The sequence below is a fragment of the Dromiciops gliroides genome, chromosome 5, assembly GCF_019393635.1.
Source record: "Dromiciops gliroides isolate mDroGli1 chromosome 5, mDroGli1.pri, whole genome shotgun sequence".
In the NCBI taxonomy this organism is placed as follows: Eukaryota; Metazoa; Chordata; class Mammalia; order Microbiotheria; family Microbiotheriidae; genus Dromiciops; species Dromiciops gliroides.
The window spans coordinates 85,201,402-85,215,934 of NC_057865.1; the positions used below are offsets into that span (position 1 = coordinate 85,201,402).

General features: G+C 35.2%; 1 protein-coding gene across 3 annotated transcripts in view; it reads right to left on the reverse strand.

Annotated features, from left to right (window-relative positions):
* Positions 1-14,533, reverse strand: part of UBE3C (ubiquitin protein ligase E3C) — a 172,506-nt gene that overhangs the window by 17,927 nt on the left and 140,046 nt on the right. For all 3 annotated transcript variants that reach the window (XM_043967090.1, XM_043967093.1, XM_043967091.1), the window contains exon 19: positions 14,186-14,398. In XM_043967090.1, the coding sequence (XP_043823025.1) occupies positions 14,186-14,398 (213 nt within the window). The remainder of the gene's footprint in view (positions 1-14,185; positions 14,399-14,533) is intronic.

Below are 14,533 nucleotides of genomic sequence, written 5' to 3' on the forward strand. Positions count from 1 at the left end.
AAGAAAATTGAGTTACTCTTCCTAAAAGAATATGTTTACAGCACACACAAAAAAAATGAGGGGAAAATCTTATATTCATTAGTTTACTTAAAAATTGGAGGAGAAAGAAGGAACCAAAAGGAACATACACTAAATATGTTACATCTTATCCCAATCCATCTTTCCTAGCATAGTTAGGACACAAGTCAGGATTTCATACATTTGTTGAATGAATGGACAAATGAATTTGAGGAGAATTAAGGGAGAAAAATGTACTTAAAAGGAAACAGTGTCTTTATTTTAAATTTTAAAAAATGAACCTAGAAATTGATTATCTGTACTACAATGTCTTTTTTCCAGACAAGAAGAGGAGAAAATAACAATAATATCAATTTGCAAACAACTTAAGGATAACAGGATTTAGTAATACTTCATTTATCTGGAGGCCAGACAGCAGCAATCATACAGAATATAGAACTTAGAGATTCCAAAGTTAGAAATAACGTAAATGATAGTTTCTTGTGCAGTGCTCTACTACTATGAAGATAGCTTAGGATCTCAAAATTATAGGACAAAAAGATTTTATGAGTTAGTTCAGCTAGCAGAAGGAAACAAGTGCTCTTAATAGATTAATAAAGACTACAAAAGCCAAACTTTACAAGTATGAATGTTGTGAAGTAACAGGGAAAGGGAAAAAAAAAAAGACAGATGCCACAAAGTGGTAAGTCATAAGAAATAATTGGGAGAGGTAGCTGAGGCTACAGAAGAAAATCAGAACATTTCTGCAGAAAATAGCTCCTGGATCACCGTGTCATATTAAAGGCATACCAATGATAGGACACACTGAAGACTAAGAAGACACTCAACAAAAGGCAAGCAATGTTCTACTCACTTCATTGATCTTTGAAGTCATTCCTTTGGTATAATTATACAATCATTAATACTCAGGAGAATGACCCTGAGTAATCAAGAAAGAGCTTCTTGGAGCCACAGGTGAGATCTGGGTGATGGGGGACACTAAAGATGGGTGAAAAGCCCTGAAAAGAAAAGAAAGATAACCCTTCCCCTCAAATAATTTAAATCTGAATGGAGGAAGACAATAAATAAAGGGGAGCTAGGAGCCCTGGGGTTATGGTGTGGAGACTTGAGCCTGGCAAGATAAGGCAACATACTCACCTATAACAGTTGAGACACTGGAGGAGAGTCTTACTTACTGGTGGGGAAGAGGAAGGAGGTAGTGTTCTAAAAAGAGATGGCATGGCATAGAGCAGGCTGGGAAGAGTTAGAGGGGTTATGAAAACCTAAGCCCACTAATACACTTTTGGTAGAGCTATGAATTGATATAACTATTCTGGAAAGCATTTTTTGGATTTTGCAAATAAAATGACATAATGTCCGCATGCTTTGAGATAGAAATTCCACCACTAGGAATAAGACCCAAGGAAGGTCATTAAGAAAACGATTCCCTAAAAAAACAAATAATCCATAGTAAGCACTTTTTTGCTATTATGGTAGCAAAGATGTAGAAATAAAGTACATGTCCCACTGATATGAGAATGGCTAAAGTTTAAAGAAACTGTGGTACATGAATGTAGTAGAACATTAGTATAAGAAACAATGAACATGTTAAATACAGAAAAGCATGGAAAGATATAAGAACTGATTGATGCAAAATGAAGTACTCAAAGCCAAGAAAACAACATGTAAAACAATACAACAATGTTAAATACCAAGAACACAATGAAACAACCACACCTGTTGTAAAATTGTAATGACCAAGCTTGGCCCCACAGAAGAGATATGAGAAGACACTCCTCCTGTTTCTTTGCAGAGGGGAAGGTCCATGGGTGTGGATCACTGAATACAATGCCAGATTTTTTATTTTTGGATTGGTTGCTTGGTTTTGCTCATTATGATGTAAGAACAAAGGACGTTAATAAAATCTTTTAAAATATTTCCATTAAAGTTATTTCCCTGATTAAGCTTTAGTTTTAGAGAAATTCAGTTATACTAAAAAAATTTTTTTCTCTAACAACAGAAAGGACCAGCAACAACCTTCTTAAATATTAGGTCCTGTAGGACTAAATTGAATCTCCTATAAGAAAAATGCAGCTCAGGTGAATAAATGACAGCTGATTGTATACTGTTTTTTCTTTAGGGTGATTATTATTATTATTATTATTAACAATAATAAATGAAAAACTGGCTATGTGATTTAAAAAATTATACTTTTCTGGTTTTCTGAGTAATTCAGTTATCTGCTATTGGTACTACAGTTTTGGAAAGCACATTGCACAATAAAATAAAAACTGTTGGAAGGAATCTCAAGGCTGACTTATGCATTGAAGTGCTGATGGCAGAACTTAATGCTGACTCATTCTACTCAGTACTCTAATATTTCTAACACTTCTAGGAGAAAACAGACATTGGATAAATATTGCAGAAAATGTTATTGGATTATAGGTTACTGCAAGCTCCAATATTCACATTTTCAATCACTATATTCATAATGCAGTAATTATTCAACTGTAATGAATATAGATGAAAGGCAAGATGACCATGTAGCATGAGAGAAGTGTCTTTGGTATTTTCTTTTAGTGTAACCAATCTATATTAATGGGGAAAATGCTATTAGCAAGTCATTGCAGAGGCAAAAGTAATTTAACAGAGCAGTTGGAAAACTTTCAAGGTTTTAAAAATGCAGTCTGTTTCCATGGTTCTGTAGCCATAACCATTCCTGAGTTATGCATCAAGATAAAATTGGTTACTCAAATTAAGTGCTGAGGTCACAACTTAATTATTTAAATAACTAAATCACTGTTAAAACTACTTTTACTTTTCATTAAATCCCCTTAAAAATCATGCTTTATCATTGTAGTGACATAAAATCTGACTTGATTAAAATATGTCAGCCTCAGAAACTATTGAATTTTCTGTATTTAATGTGAACCACTTAAAGATATCTAGATTATTAAGGGAAGGTAGGGATATTTGGAATATATCCCTAACCCTTTGGTATCAGTTTCACAGAAAGCAACTTCTATTCTCCAAGTATTACTATCAGAGACAGAATACTGAAATGTTTGGGCCATTAACATGAATATTACGATAACAAAGATAGCTTACAACAGGTGTCAGTTATTAGTTGTACTTTGGAATTTCATGACTTTCAGAAATTGTAGAATTCTTTGTCTTCATGGTAACTGATAAAGCTTCACTGAAGGCTGACACTTGTCGATATATACCGACTAGTTCTAACAATAAGATTATTCCCGTTTTAGAGGATTTGGTGAGTGAGGAAAATATGTAGTGTTTTAATCTCAAAGATATTGTTGTAACTGAAGTATGATAATGAGCTAAGAGTAAGACACTGAGTATAATTTTGTTCCAAGTTAAATTGGCATAGTTTGACACAATAATTTTAAAGAAATTATGACACAAGGTTTGCCTTTATATACACTTTCTAAAATTAAAAAAAAAAGGGATAAGATGACGGGTTTTGTGTGACTCAAATGTTCTAATAAAGATACATTCCACAAGATCACTTAAAATGCAGGTACATTTTTTATCATGAGTAAAGTTGATGATATGAGTTAATGATATGAATGTGGCTGGTCCTTTGACACTAAACTAGACTTTTCTTCTTCAGAAAAAGACAAGTTAATCAGGGTAAGAAGATTCTCAGAAATAACCTAAAACTGCTTCCTAAATGCATTTTTTCAAATCTTCCTCATGGCCTTCTAAAGAATATATTTGAAAATTAACCTAATTCAGATTTCTTGAACAATTTTAATAATGGAATTAAATTCTTGGGTGCTTTCACTATAGAAATCTTAGCTTCAGGGGCAGCTAGGTGGCACAAGGGATAGAGCACTGGCCCTGGAGTCAGGAAGACCCGAGTTCAAATCCGACCTCAGACACTTGACCCTTAGTAGCTGTGTGACCCTGGGCAAGTCACTTAATCCCAACTGCCTCACTAAAAAAAAAATCTTAGCTGCTCTCATAAATCTATTTAGTTTACATCAGTATAGGTACATCCATCTAAAAACAGAGCAGCAGTCAGCTAGGATATATAATGATGATAACTATAGCATAGTTATTATATACTTATGGTTTCGTAATCCTACCATTATTAGCTTAATCCTTCTCCATATTTATGGCTTATTCCTTCAGTTTCTCCTCTGAATATATCTAAAAGAACTTAAAGCTACAATGGATATATTTTCAAGACTGGAGATTAGAGCCTTTCTAGAACATAATATATTATACTTGTCCTCATGTCTGGATATTTAAAAAGAATGCTTGGATGGCTGAGTAGGTTTGTTGTTGGGGGGGGGGCATGGAATCTGACCCCTGGAAAAGCCTAGGGTTACCATCTATATGTAACGATTGGAATAATGCCACCTGCTGGATACTTACTGTAGAAGAGTTCTGCCCATGAAGGGAAGGTCTTTGAGGGCAAGACCAGGAGTCTTTTCTTCAGGAGTCAGGTAGTGACGCGGACTAGTGGGAGGAGGAAGGAAGAGACTGGCGCTCAGTCTCGCGCTCTTTCCTTTGGACTCTGGTGGAGAAGGGAGCTAGAAATGTGCTCTCCCTTTAATAGATAGGAATCTAGGCCTTTCTCTCTCTCTTTACCAAATTCTTATTCTCCTTAATAAATGCTTAAAAGTCTAACTCTTGCTAAAGCTTGTAATTGATTGGCGACCACTCATTAGATATTTTAGACAGTTTAGCTAGAATTTTAACCCTTAACAGATGGCTGACCACGAAGAGGAAAGCTAACCCTCAGTCTTCTTCTGATCTTCTGGTTGGGTAAGAAATTTCCCCTCCCTCTCCCTTTAACTGCTAAGTACTGGTGTACTGGCTGTGTTTTCCTTTAAATTTTTTCGATTGGACCTTTTAAACTCCCTAATTATCCTATTTTTTATTTTAGTCTGTTTAACCAGACAAATGGGAGATAAGATCATGTTAATGCTTTGTTTTTGTGGATTTTCTATTTTTCTTTTTATTTTTGTTAAAAGAGCCAGCAACTTACTCACACAAGGAAATATCTCTCCCTCTCCCAACCATGCTTTTTCAGAGAAACCTGAAGAGATTCCTGCAGCTTTTCCCAATTCTAACATTAATTGTTGCTCTAATTTTGCATGCCTGGAGGCAATGACCCACCCTCTAGAAGCTTTTAATCCCCTAGCACCTGGAGGCAAAGTGGGGGAAGAGGAATCCAGGCCTGAGTTCAAAATTAAGTCTGATTCAAATTGTGCTGGTCCCTCCCCTCCTCTCCAGACCCCACCCTCTACTCCTCCCATGGCCAAGCCCATTGCTTCCCCTGCCTGGGAAGTCCAGAGATCTAATGCTCATGCGCAACTTTCTCTAACTACATTTGCAGCTTCAGGCTCAGCCCTTCCCCAGCCTGGCTGTGCTTCTGAGACAACTTTAGAAAACCCTTTAAATTCCAGATATACTCGTTTTGTTCATAATTTTGCTAACCTGCTTTTGTCTTTAATTAGTAATCTTATAAAGCATTTGTATGGTGGAAAGACTGACAGACAATATAGAGGGGTTAAAGAAGAAAAACTTAAGCTGAATAAGAATGACAATCAACATAGTTCAAGACTCTGCCTCTTTTGCCATGGAAGGGTATATATTTTACAGAAATGTAGAAGTAAGCAGCAAGGTATTGATATGAGTATTGGGGATTTTAGATATCGGAATCAAAAGTGTTCTGAATTCACTCAGAGTAATTGTATCAGTTCAGAGGTTACATAGGATTTCTATGCTATTACATCTACATTTTGAAATTAATGGTAATGGGTTTATTTTCATAGAGATTTTCATGCTTTTGAGATTGTGTCTTATACTTAGTTTTTAAAACAAGGAGAATATTTGTAAAAGCTTTTTATAGTCATGTGATCAAGTTTATATTTTATAATACTCTTATTAATATTAAGTTCACATTCATTTAGTCCTAGTTTGAATTTCATTGTTTTTTATTGTTCCATGTGTATTTTCTTCTATTCGTTTATCTATCTAATTTTGAAAAATTGCAAGATGGTTTTGATTTCATAATACAATGTTAATTCTAGGAGTATTGTGCTCCCATATTCTGAGTTGTTTTTGTTTTTCTCAACTGATTATTTGATCAAACTCTTTAAAGCATTTCCCTGGCAAATTGGTTGCCATGGCAAGTGTAAATTGATTCTAGAAGTATTATTTTTGATAAGCATATTCCAAAAAAAAAAAAAAAGAGGGGAACATTTGTAAAAGTTGTCTTTGAGATTGTGTTGTGCTTTAACTTGTATTTAAATATGTTCAGATTTTTCAAAAAAGTAATTGTATGCTAAGTAAAAAAAAAGGTATTATTTGAAATTGTTGCATAATTATATATTATATTCTGAGTCAAGATGTATTCACATTTTTTGCAATCATTTATTATCCTCAATTTTTAAATCCATATGAGACTTGGATTATGGGAACTTATCATTTAAGACATTAATTGCCTTTATTCTGAGTTATCAGATGCCAGTTGGCCAAGATGCCATCCAATCACAAGAGGAATACATGCAAGAGCAGACACTGAACTGTCACATGAGGGGAGACATGCATGAAGTCAAGGTATGGCCGAGGGAACGGCTTTTGACAAATGTTGAGGTTGGATTCTCTTGGTTTAATATTTTATTCTCTTTTTCCCCACAATATTGTACAGATGGCTGGAAGTATTCATCCCACCCATCTCACTTCTACACCTGGCTTCTATGCTCCCTCCTATATGCCTGATGCCATGGACATCTCAATCCCATGCATCTGATTAAGTCTGACTCAGTTTCTTCCAATATGTTCGGTGGCATGGACATATATTCCATCCACCTATTTTAAGCCTGGCATACTGTATGGGCAGTACATATTGCTCAAGTGTGGGAATGCTCATATCCCATCATTTCTCTGTTCTTTTATGGTAACCCCCATAATTATCTCAGGTGTCATGATAAATACAGTGTTGAATTTGGCCTTGACACCTGTTACCAATTATATTAGATTTTTTAATTTCTCATAATGGCATGAGGATAATTAGGCAGATGATGCAAAAAGTGATGAAACAAAGATAAAAAATTATTTTTAATAATTAATATCACAGCAATTGTCTTCTCAATTACCCTCCATAAGGGGGGGACTATAGTAATATTATAATTTTAAAGAATGGTTCAATTTTTGTTTTATTATATGTTTCATGTGTAACAACTAAGATTCTGAATTCCCTTAGACATGTTTTTGAGAACTTTCATTGTTTGATTTGATTATTGACAAAGCTATTTTAAAGTTGTGTTAAGCTCAATTTTGTAGGAAATTTTCCTGGCTGATTACCAGCATCCACACATCAACCCCTGAAAAGACTTCCATTCCAGGACTACACCTAGAGGACATCTGAGAAAAGACTTTCAGAGACTTTAAATGAACAGTTTTGATTTGTTGTTTTTGTTGTTTTTTTTTCTCTTTCTGTTATAATATACACCATCTGTAACATGTATTCTCTGCAGAGGCCCTCCCTTTGCAAGACTAATGTCAAAGCGTCGGTTCATGAGGACAAAAAAAAAAAAATCGCCCCTCTGAACAAAACTTTCCTCTCTTCCTTTTCTATATTGTTGTTCACATATTATTAGTTAGCAATAGTTATTATATTCTTTTTACTGTTCCGTCAAGGAAACATTTTGTTTCTTGAGGAACAACAGGGGGGACTGTAACGATTGGAATAATGCCACCTGCTGGATACTTACTGTAGAAGAGTTCTGCCCATGAAGGGAAGGTCTTTGAGGGCAAGACCAGGAGTCTTTTCTTCAGGAGTCAGGTAGTGACGCGGACTAGTGGGAGGAGGAAGGAAGAGACTGGCGCTCAGTCTCGCGCTCTTTCCTTTGGACTCTGGTGGAGAAGGGAGCTAGAAATGTGCTCTCCCTTTAATAGATAGGAATCTAGGCCTTTCTCTCTCTCTTTACCAAATTCTTATTCTCCTTAATAAATGCTTAAAAGTCTAACTCTTGCTAAAGCTTGTAATTGATTGGCGACCACTCATTAGATATTTTAGACAGTTTAGCTAGAATTTTAACCCTTAACATATAGCTGTTGGTGTAAAAGATATGCTTATGAAATGTCCCACAGTACCTAAAAGAAATAGCACCCCTTCCTCAATCACAAAAGGACAATTTAAAACCAACTAGTCTAAGTCAAAATGAGCTATAAGAACTGTTAGTAACAGTGAACCAACCTGATGTATCATTTAAAACTGCACTGATGGCACTGCTAAACAGATAGAAATTGTATAGTATAGCTTTGGAAGACAGGCTACAGGATTTCCTTCTAAACAATGTGTTCAAACCTTGCTTTTGTTTCTCCTTCAAATGATGGGACAGCAAAGTAAAATAAGAAAGACAGGAAGCTAATGTGGTCAAGGTCGAATAAAGAACAAACTGGGGATGAATGAAAGACTTTTTTATTCTTAATTGTTCCCCTTGTTTTCAGTAGTTTTCCTTCCCTCTACTCCTTAAATGACAGTATGCCTTTCCACCTTCAAGCCATCAGTTTCCCAAAAGCAGCAATTATGTGTGCCTTTCCTTAATAAATGAGACCTGTCCTTTTGGAATTTACAGTTGCAATTACTAGCCTACATATTTACTGATGAAAATGACAAACCTATTGCATTACCAGAGAGTCAAAGAAGAATTTCCCTAGGATTCTCTAGGCTATAATAATGACAGGTATTATGCAATATGGCAGAGATCTCTAAATACCACACTATTTCTCATACTTCATTTTATATATATATATACATATATATATATATACATATATATATATACATATATATATGTAAAATAATTTTTGGATAACAAATCTCTTTTGCTTCTCACAGTAGTACAACTTGATGGGTAATATAAGTATTATCCCCATTTTACAGGTGAAGAAATTGAGATTGAGAGAGATGATGTGATTCTCCCAAGGTAACTGCATAAGTGGTAGAACTGGAACTCAAGGTCATCTGATTCAATATAATGACTGTTATTTGCCTTTAAAAAACCAAACAAATCCTTTTTACACCACTACTCATTACAAAAGGAATGGATGAGAATGGTTTTAATCAACAAAATATTTACATCAATTCGAATCCTACCTTCTCTAAAAGAGCTTCTCTGGTGTCCAGCACAGCTGATGCCTTCTTTCTGAGATGATCTTATATCAGCTCTTTACAGATATTTTTTAAGTACATAGTTATATGCATGTTATCTCCCTCATTAGAATTTGAGCTCCTAGAGAACAGGAAGTATATTTTTGTCTTTCTGTGTATCCCCAGCACTTAGTATAGTAAAATAGTAAGCGCTCAATAAATGACTGCTGACTAGGGAGAACCCTTGATAAACTGAAAAGGGTAAGTTTAGCTTAAGTAAAAGAAAAGTATAGAATGTAGAAAACCTATGGGAGTAATATAAGCTGATCATATATATAAATAGTTTCAGTTAAATTATTTGAAGACTAATCTATAACAAGTTAAAAAAATTAAATAAAAAACCCCTAGATTGTCTGAGAATATATCCCTAATAATTGAAGCTAATGTAAAAGAGAATAAACAAGTCCTCCCATAATTTTAATACTGTTCTTTGTGTATACTGTCAGAGAAAATCTTTGGCTACATTAATCACAGATTTGACATTATAAATATTCTCTTATTCACCAATATAATTCAGATTCACTCTATTTTACTTGACATTAAACATGATGTATAATATTAAATGTGTTAGCAAAGAAAATAAAGCAATGCTATATAGGTGATTATATAATAACCATGAAATTTGCACTAATTCAAACTTTCTCAAAATATGCTTATTAATTCTAAAACAAAATTAGGTATTAATACTGACTAATATTCCTTAGGGGACTAAATAGGACCAATATATCTTCACAAGTTATGAATAAAAGAAATGAGCCTTCTTGATAATGAAGTTAGATTTTCGAATACCTGGAAAACCAGGAAAAGATATCAAAGTGATCTTGAAAACAAAGAGAAATGGAATGTGAAAACCAGAATCAAGTTCTCATACAAAAAAGTCTTGTAACCAAATCTAACCAGATATATTTAAGATAACAAAGAGCAACTAGGGAAATCAGAAACTTTAGAACTAGTAGAGACATTAGAGATTTCTTAGTCTGTCCAATATATAGCAATAATACTTTAAAATTTCCAAATAGGTTTGATTTATTGCCTAATAGTTTAAAGAGAAAACTTGTTTAGGATGCATCAAATTTAAAGGCCAAGAGGACCTTAAAACAATAAAAATTTCAGGCTATATGGACAAACTCTGGGCAATAGTTATGCTTACTTAGCTCTCAGAACACACATTTTCTTTCATAAAACTTTTGAAATTGAAGCCAGGAATTATAGTGATACAAACTCGGTATTATATATTCTTTGACTGATATTTCCCCCCCAAAATACTCAAGCGCTGTTGTCTATTAAAATGCAGTATTTTCACTGACTCTATCAAAACTAGTAAAGCAAAATTAATGAACCAGGCCTATAACTTCATACATTTGTGTGAATAAAATTTATTAAACTTTTTTACTCCTTTTTAAAAAAAATCAGCATAACTGACATAGTAAATAAATTCTTTTACTAATGCACATAGTCAAGACTTCAGTGAATTATTATCTTAGAAGTTTGCTTGAGGCCATTAGGTTAAATGGGTCAATTGGTACAGAAAGTTAGCACTATTTAAAGGTTATCTGCTTTTACCTAACATTTATCAGTACAAGATACTCTTTATGTTATACATACAGTTCTCTCAAGCTTTTGTGGTACATTTGGAGAGTTTTTCTTCAATGTTAATTGAAAGTAATAGACTCTAGAGATACAGATTTAATTGATATATCTATAATATATTATATATGCAGAGATGCATATATAACAACTAATACTGTCTAACATTTAAATAAAACCTACTGTGTGCCAGGCACTGTGCTTTTACAATTATTATCTTGTTTTATCTTTACAACAACCATGGGAGGTAGGTGCTATTATTATACCCATAGGTGAAGAAGTGGAATGATTTCCCCAGAGTTGCGCAGCTAGTGTCTGAGGCTGGATTTGAACTTAGGAATATCTGACTCTAGGCTCTAGCTATCCCTAAGCAGGAAATAGCCCTCCACAGAAATGTCAGTCAATAAACATTTATTGGTTACCAATAGCAATTTCCTCAACTGTTAAACTCAAGAGCTTAGATTTGCCTAGTGTTATTCATTTAGTTATTGGCAGCACCCTAATTAGAACCCATGTCTTCTGATGTCCAAACTAGGATAAAGTATAGCATAAAAAGACACATTTTCAATGACAAGTGAGTCAGAATTATAGTGCTATCATTTAAAAAAAACACCACCACAATATATTAGAAAAATATCAAGTTATTTCTAATGCTAGGAAGTAATCTGTTTTATATCTGAAAGTATTTCATAAAATGTGGGTGTTTGCATTTTTAAAAAGTAGATGGAGGGCAGCTAGGTGGCGCAGTGGATAAAGCACTGGCCTTGGATTCAGGAGGACCTGAGTTCAAATCCGGCCTCAGACACTTGACACTTATTAGCTGTGTGACCCTGGGCAAGTCACTTAACCCTCACTGCCCTGCAAAAAAAACACAAAAACAAAAACAAAAGGTAGATGGAAAAACTGAAGAAGATCTAAAAGAACCATAGGACTGATCATATGTGGAGAAAACATATGCTACAGGGAAATATTAAAGAAGTTTACTAGAAAGGATATGAAAAGACTAAGGGATGAATAATTATGATCTTTGGGTTTGTTTGTTTTTTTTCGGGGCAATGGGGGTTAAGTGACTTGCCCAGGGTCACACAGCTAGGAAGTGTCAAGTGTCTGAGGCCGGATTTGAACTCAGGTCCTCCTGAATCCAAGGCCAGTGCTTTATCCACTGCACCACCTAGCTGCCCCCTGAATAATTATGATCTTAAAGGAGACCAAACAGATAGTTCTCCATCTTTACTTTGTCCTGAAGGGATTTCAGAGGCTCATGAGTCCAAGAATCCCTAACATCCCCAACTAAGTCATCAAGTTTCGGACTTTAAAACCTCCACTGAGGAGAAACTCATCATCTCCTGACACAACCCATTCCATTTCTTAACATTTCTTATTGTCAGGAAAGCTTTTCTTTATATCAAACCTAAATCTGCTTCTATGATTTCTATCTATTACTCCTAATTCGCACTCCTGGGTCAAGAAGAATAAGTCTCTGTGGTACCTTTTCCATATTACAGCACTTCCAATACTTGAATACATCTATTGTATTGTCTCCTCACCCCCAAAGTGGTTTATTTGGGGAGATGGGGGACACCAGACCTGTGATTTCACAAGTTTAGGAAATTCCTAATGAGATTAATTCCCTCTACCAATGTAGAATGGCACATGCTCTACAACTCAGTCTTTTGAGAGCTTCCCAGGGCACTAAGAGGTTAAATGCTCAGCAGTTCAGCATAAGATAATCAGTAGTTATCAGAGGTAGGTCTTGAACCCAAGTCTCCCTGACACCAGCTCTCTAACAACTGTGCCATCCTGCCTCTCTTTCATGTCCCCTTTTCATTATTCTTGACTTCCAGGTTAAATATTCTCAGGTCTTCCCACAATTAATTTTGGTCACTCCTTGACAATCTCTAGCTTATCTATATCTTTCCTACAAGATGGTACCCAAATCTGAACACAGTACTATTTCTGGCTGATTGAGAACTTTTTGTATCCTATTATCCAAAGTGTTAGCTATCCCTCCTAGATTCACATTATCTGCTAATCTGACAGGCATACCAATCCATGCCTTCATCCAAGTAACTGACAAAAATGTTGACCAGCACAAGTCCAAGGATATGTCTTTAGATGTCATAGGGCAGGCCTGTTTCATGCAGGTGAATTGAAATTGGAACAAAATGAGACATTCATTGACCATCTATCTATCTAATAGTTAATAAAAAGAGGTTTACTTAGTCATAGCATGGAAAATATACTTAGCAAGGATATAGCATTGATTTAATTGAGAACAGCTTTCCTGTTTGTTTGTGTTGGTGCCGGCAACTGCTACCTCCTTGTGGGCTGGTTTTTGTACCTAGGCCACCAGGAAGCTACATCAACAGCATAACCAATTAAGTCTCAAACATGGTTTTAATACCTTTTAAGGAAAAAAAAAAATCAGTCTACTCTGTGTTGGGGTAGATATCACTCCTACATCAATAGGAGAAAACCACTACATACTGACCAAACTGACATGGAGCCATTAATGATGGCTGTGTTCAATCACAGATCCACATAACTCTAGCATGCAATTAATAGTTTTCTTGAGGGGCAGCTAGGTGGTATAGTGGATAAAGCATTGGCCCTGGATTTAGGAGGCCCTGAGTTCAAATTCGGGCTCAGACACTTGACACTTACTTGCTGTATGATCCTGAGCAAGTCACCTTAACCCCCATTGCCCCGAAAAAAATAAAAAAATAAAGTGAAATGAAGTTTGTTATGATGTTCTTAAATGAAGCCATGCTGATTCTTTTTGCCATTGTTTTCTTTGTGAAGTGATCAGAAACAGCCCACTTAATGCGTTCCAGAAGTTTACCAAGAAGTCAACCTTATTTGTCTCTAGTTTACAGAGCTCACTCTTTTCCATTATTTGAAAAACAGCTACTTAAACAACTGTAGTCTTTCTTGAAAATCTACCTTTCTGCAACTTACTACCCACTGATGCTAGTTCTACCTTCTCAGATTAAGCAAAACACTCTTTATCCTTCTTCAATATAACAGCTGTTCAAATACTGGAAAACACTCATCATATTTCCCTCTCTGCTAGATCCTCTCTTCTCCAGGCTAAACATTTGAAGTTCCTTCAGTGGATCCTTCAGCAAGGGCTTCCAGAAGCTGATTTAAGAAGCCAAAGCAATCTGCAATCATGAAATAGAAATCACTTTCTTCATTTCTAAATTTTTAGTCAACATTAGTGATTATTATGCTCACCAAACTCTGAATTAATAGAGGCTACACCTTTACTGAGAATGACACAAGTGTGATTGTTCAATATGTGCCTTATCTCCTCTATTGCCTAAGGGCAACAGGGGTTGGGAAGTAATCATTAACTTGCTGAGCTCAGAAGAAAAAAAGGAGACACCTTAAATGCCCCACTCTTACCTGTGCCTCTCCAAGATCATTATTCACCACAGTAAAGTTTAGCCCAAGTTCCTCCACATCACCTTCATAGCTCTTGAGGAAAAGCAAATTTTTGTACATTTCAGGATCTAATGATGCCAGGTGATGAATATCCACATCAGCACTTGTCCCAAGCAACTTGGATAGGAAAAACCCAGCAAAGGGCAACTCCACTAACATGTTTTCATAAAGAGCCTATAAATGAGAATAACGGACAAAACAATTTATTGAAAATTTACACTTACTAAAATGTCCATACCCGTTCCCAAGTCCCACTACTAAATATATATCCTAAAACATCCTATATGTACCAAAATATTCACAGCAGAA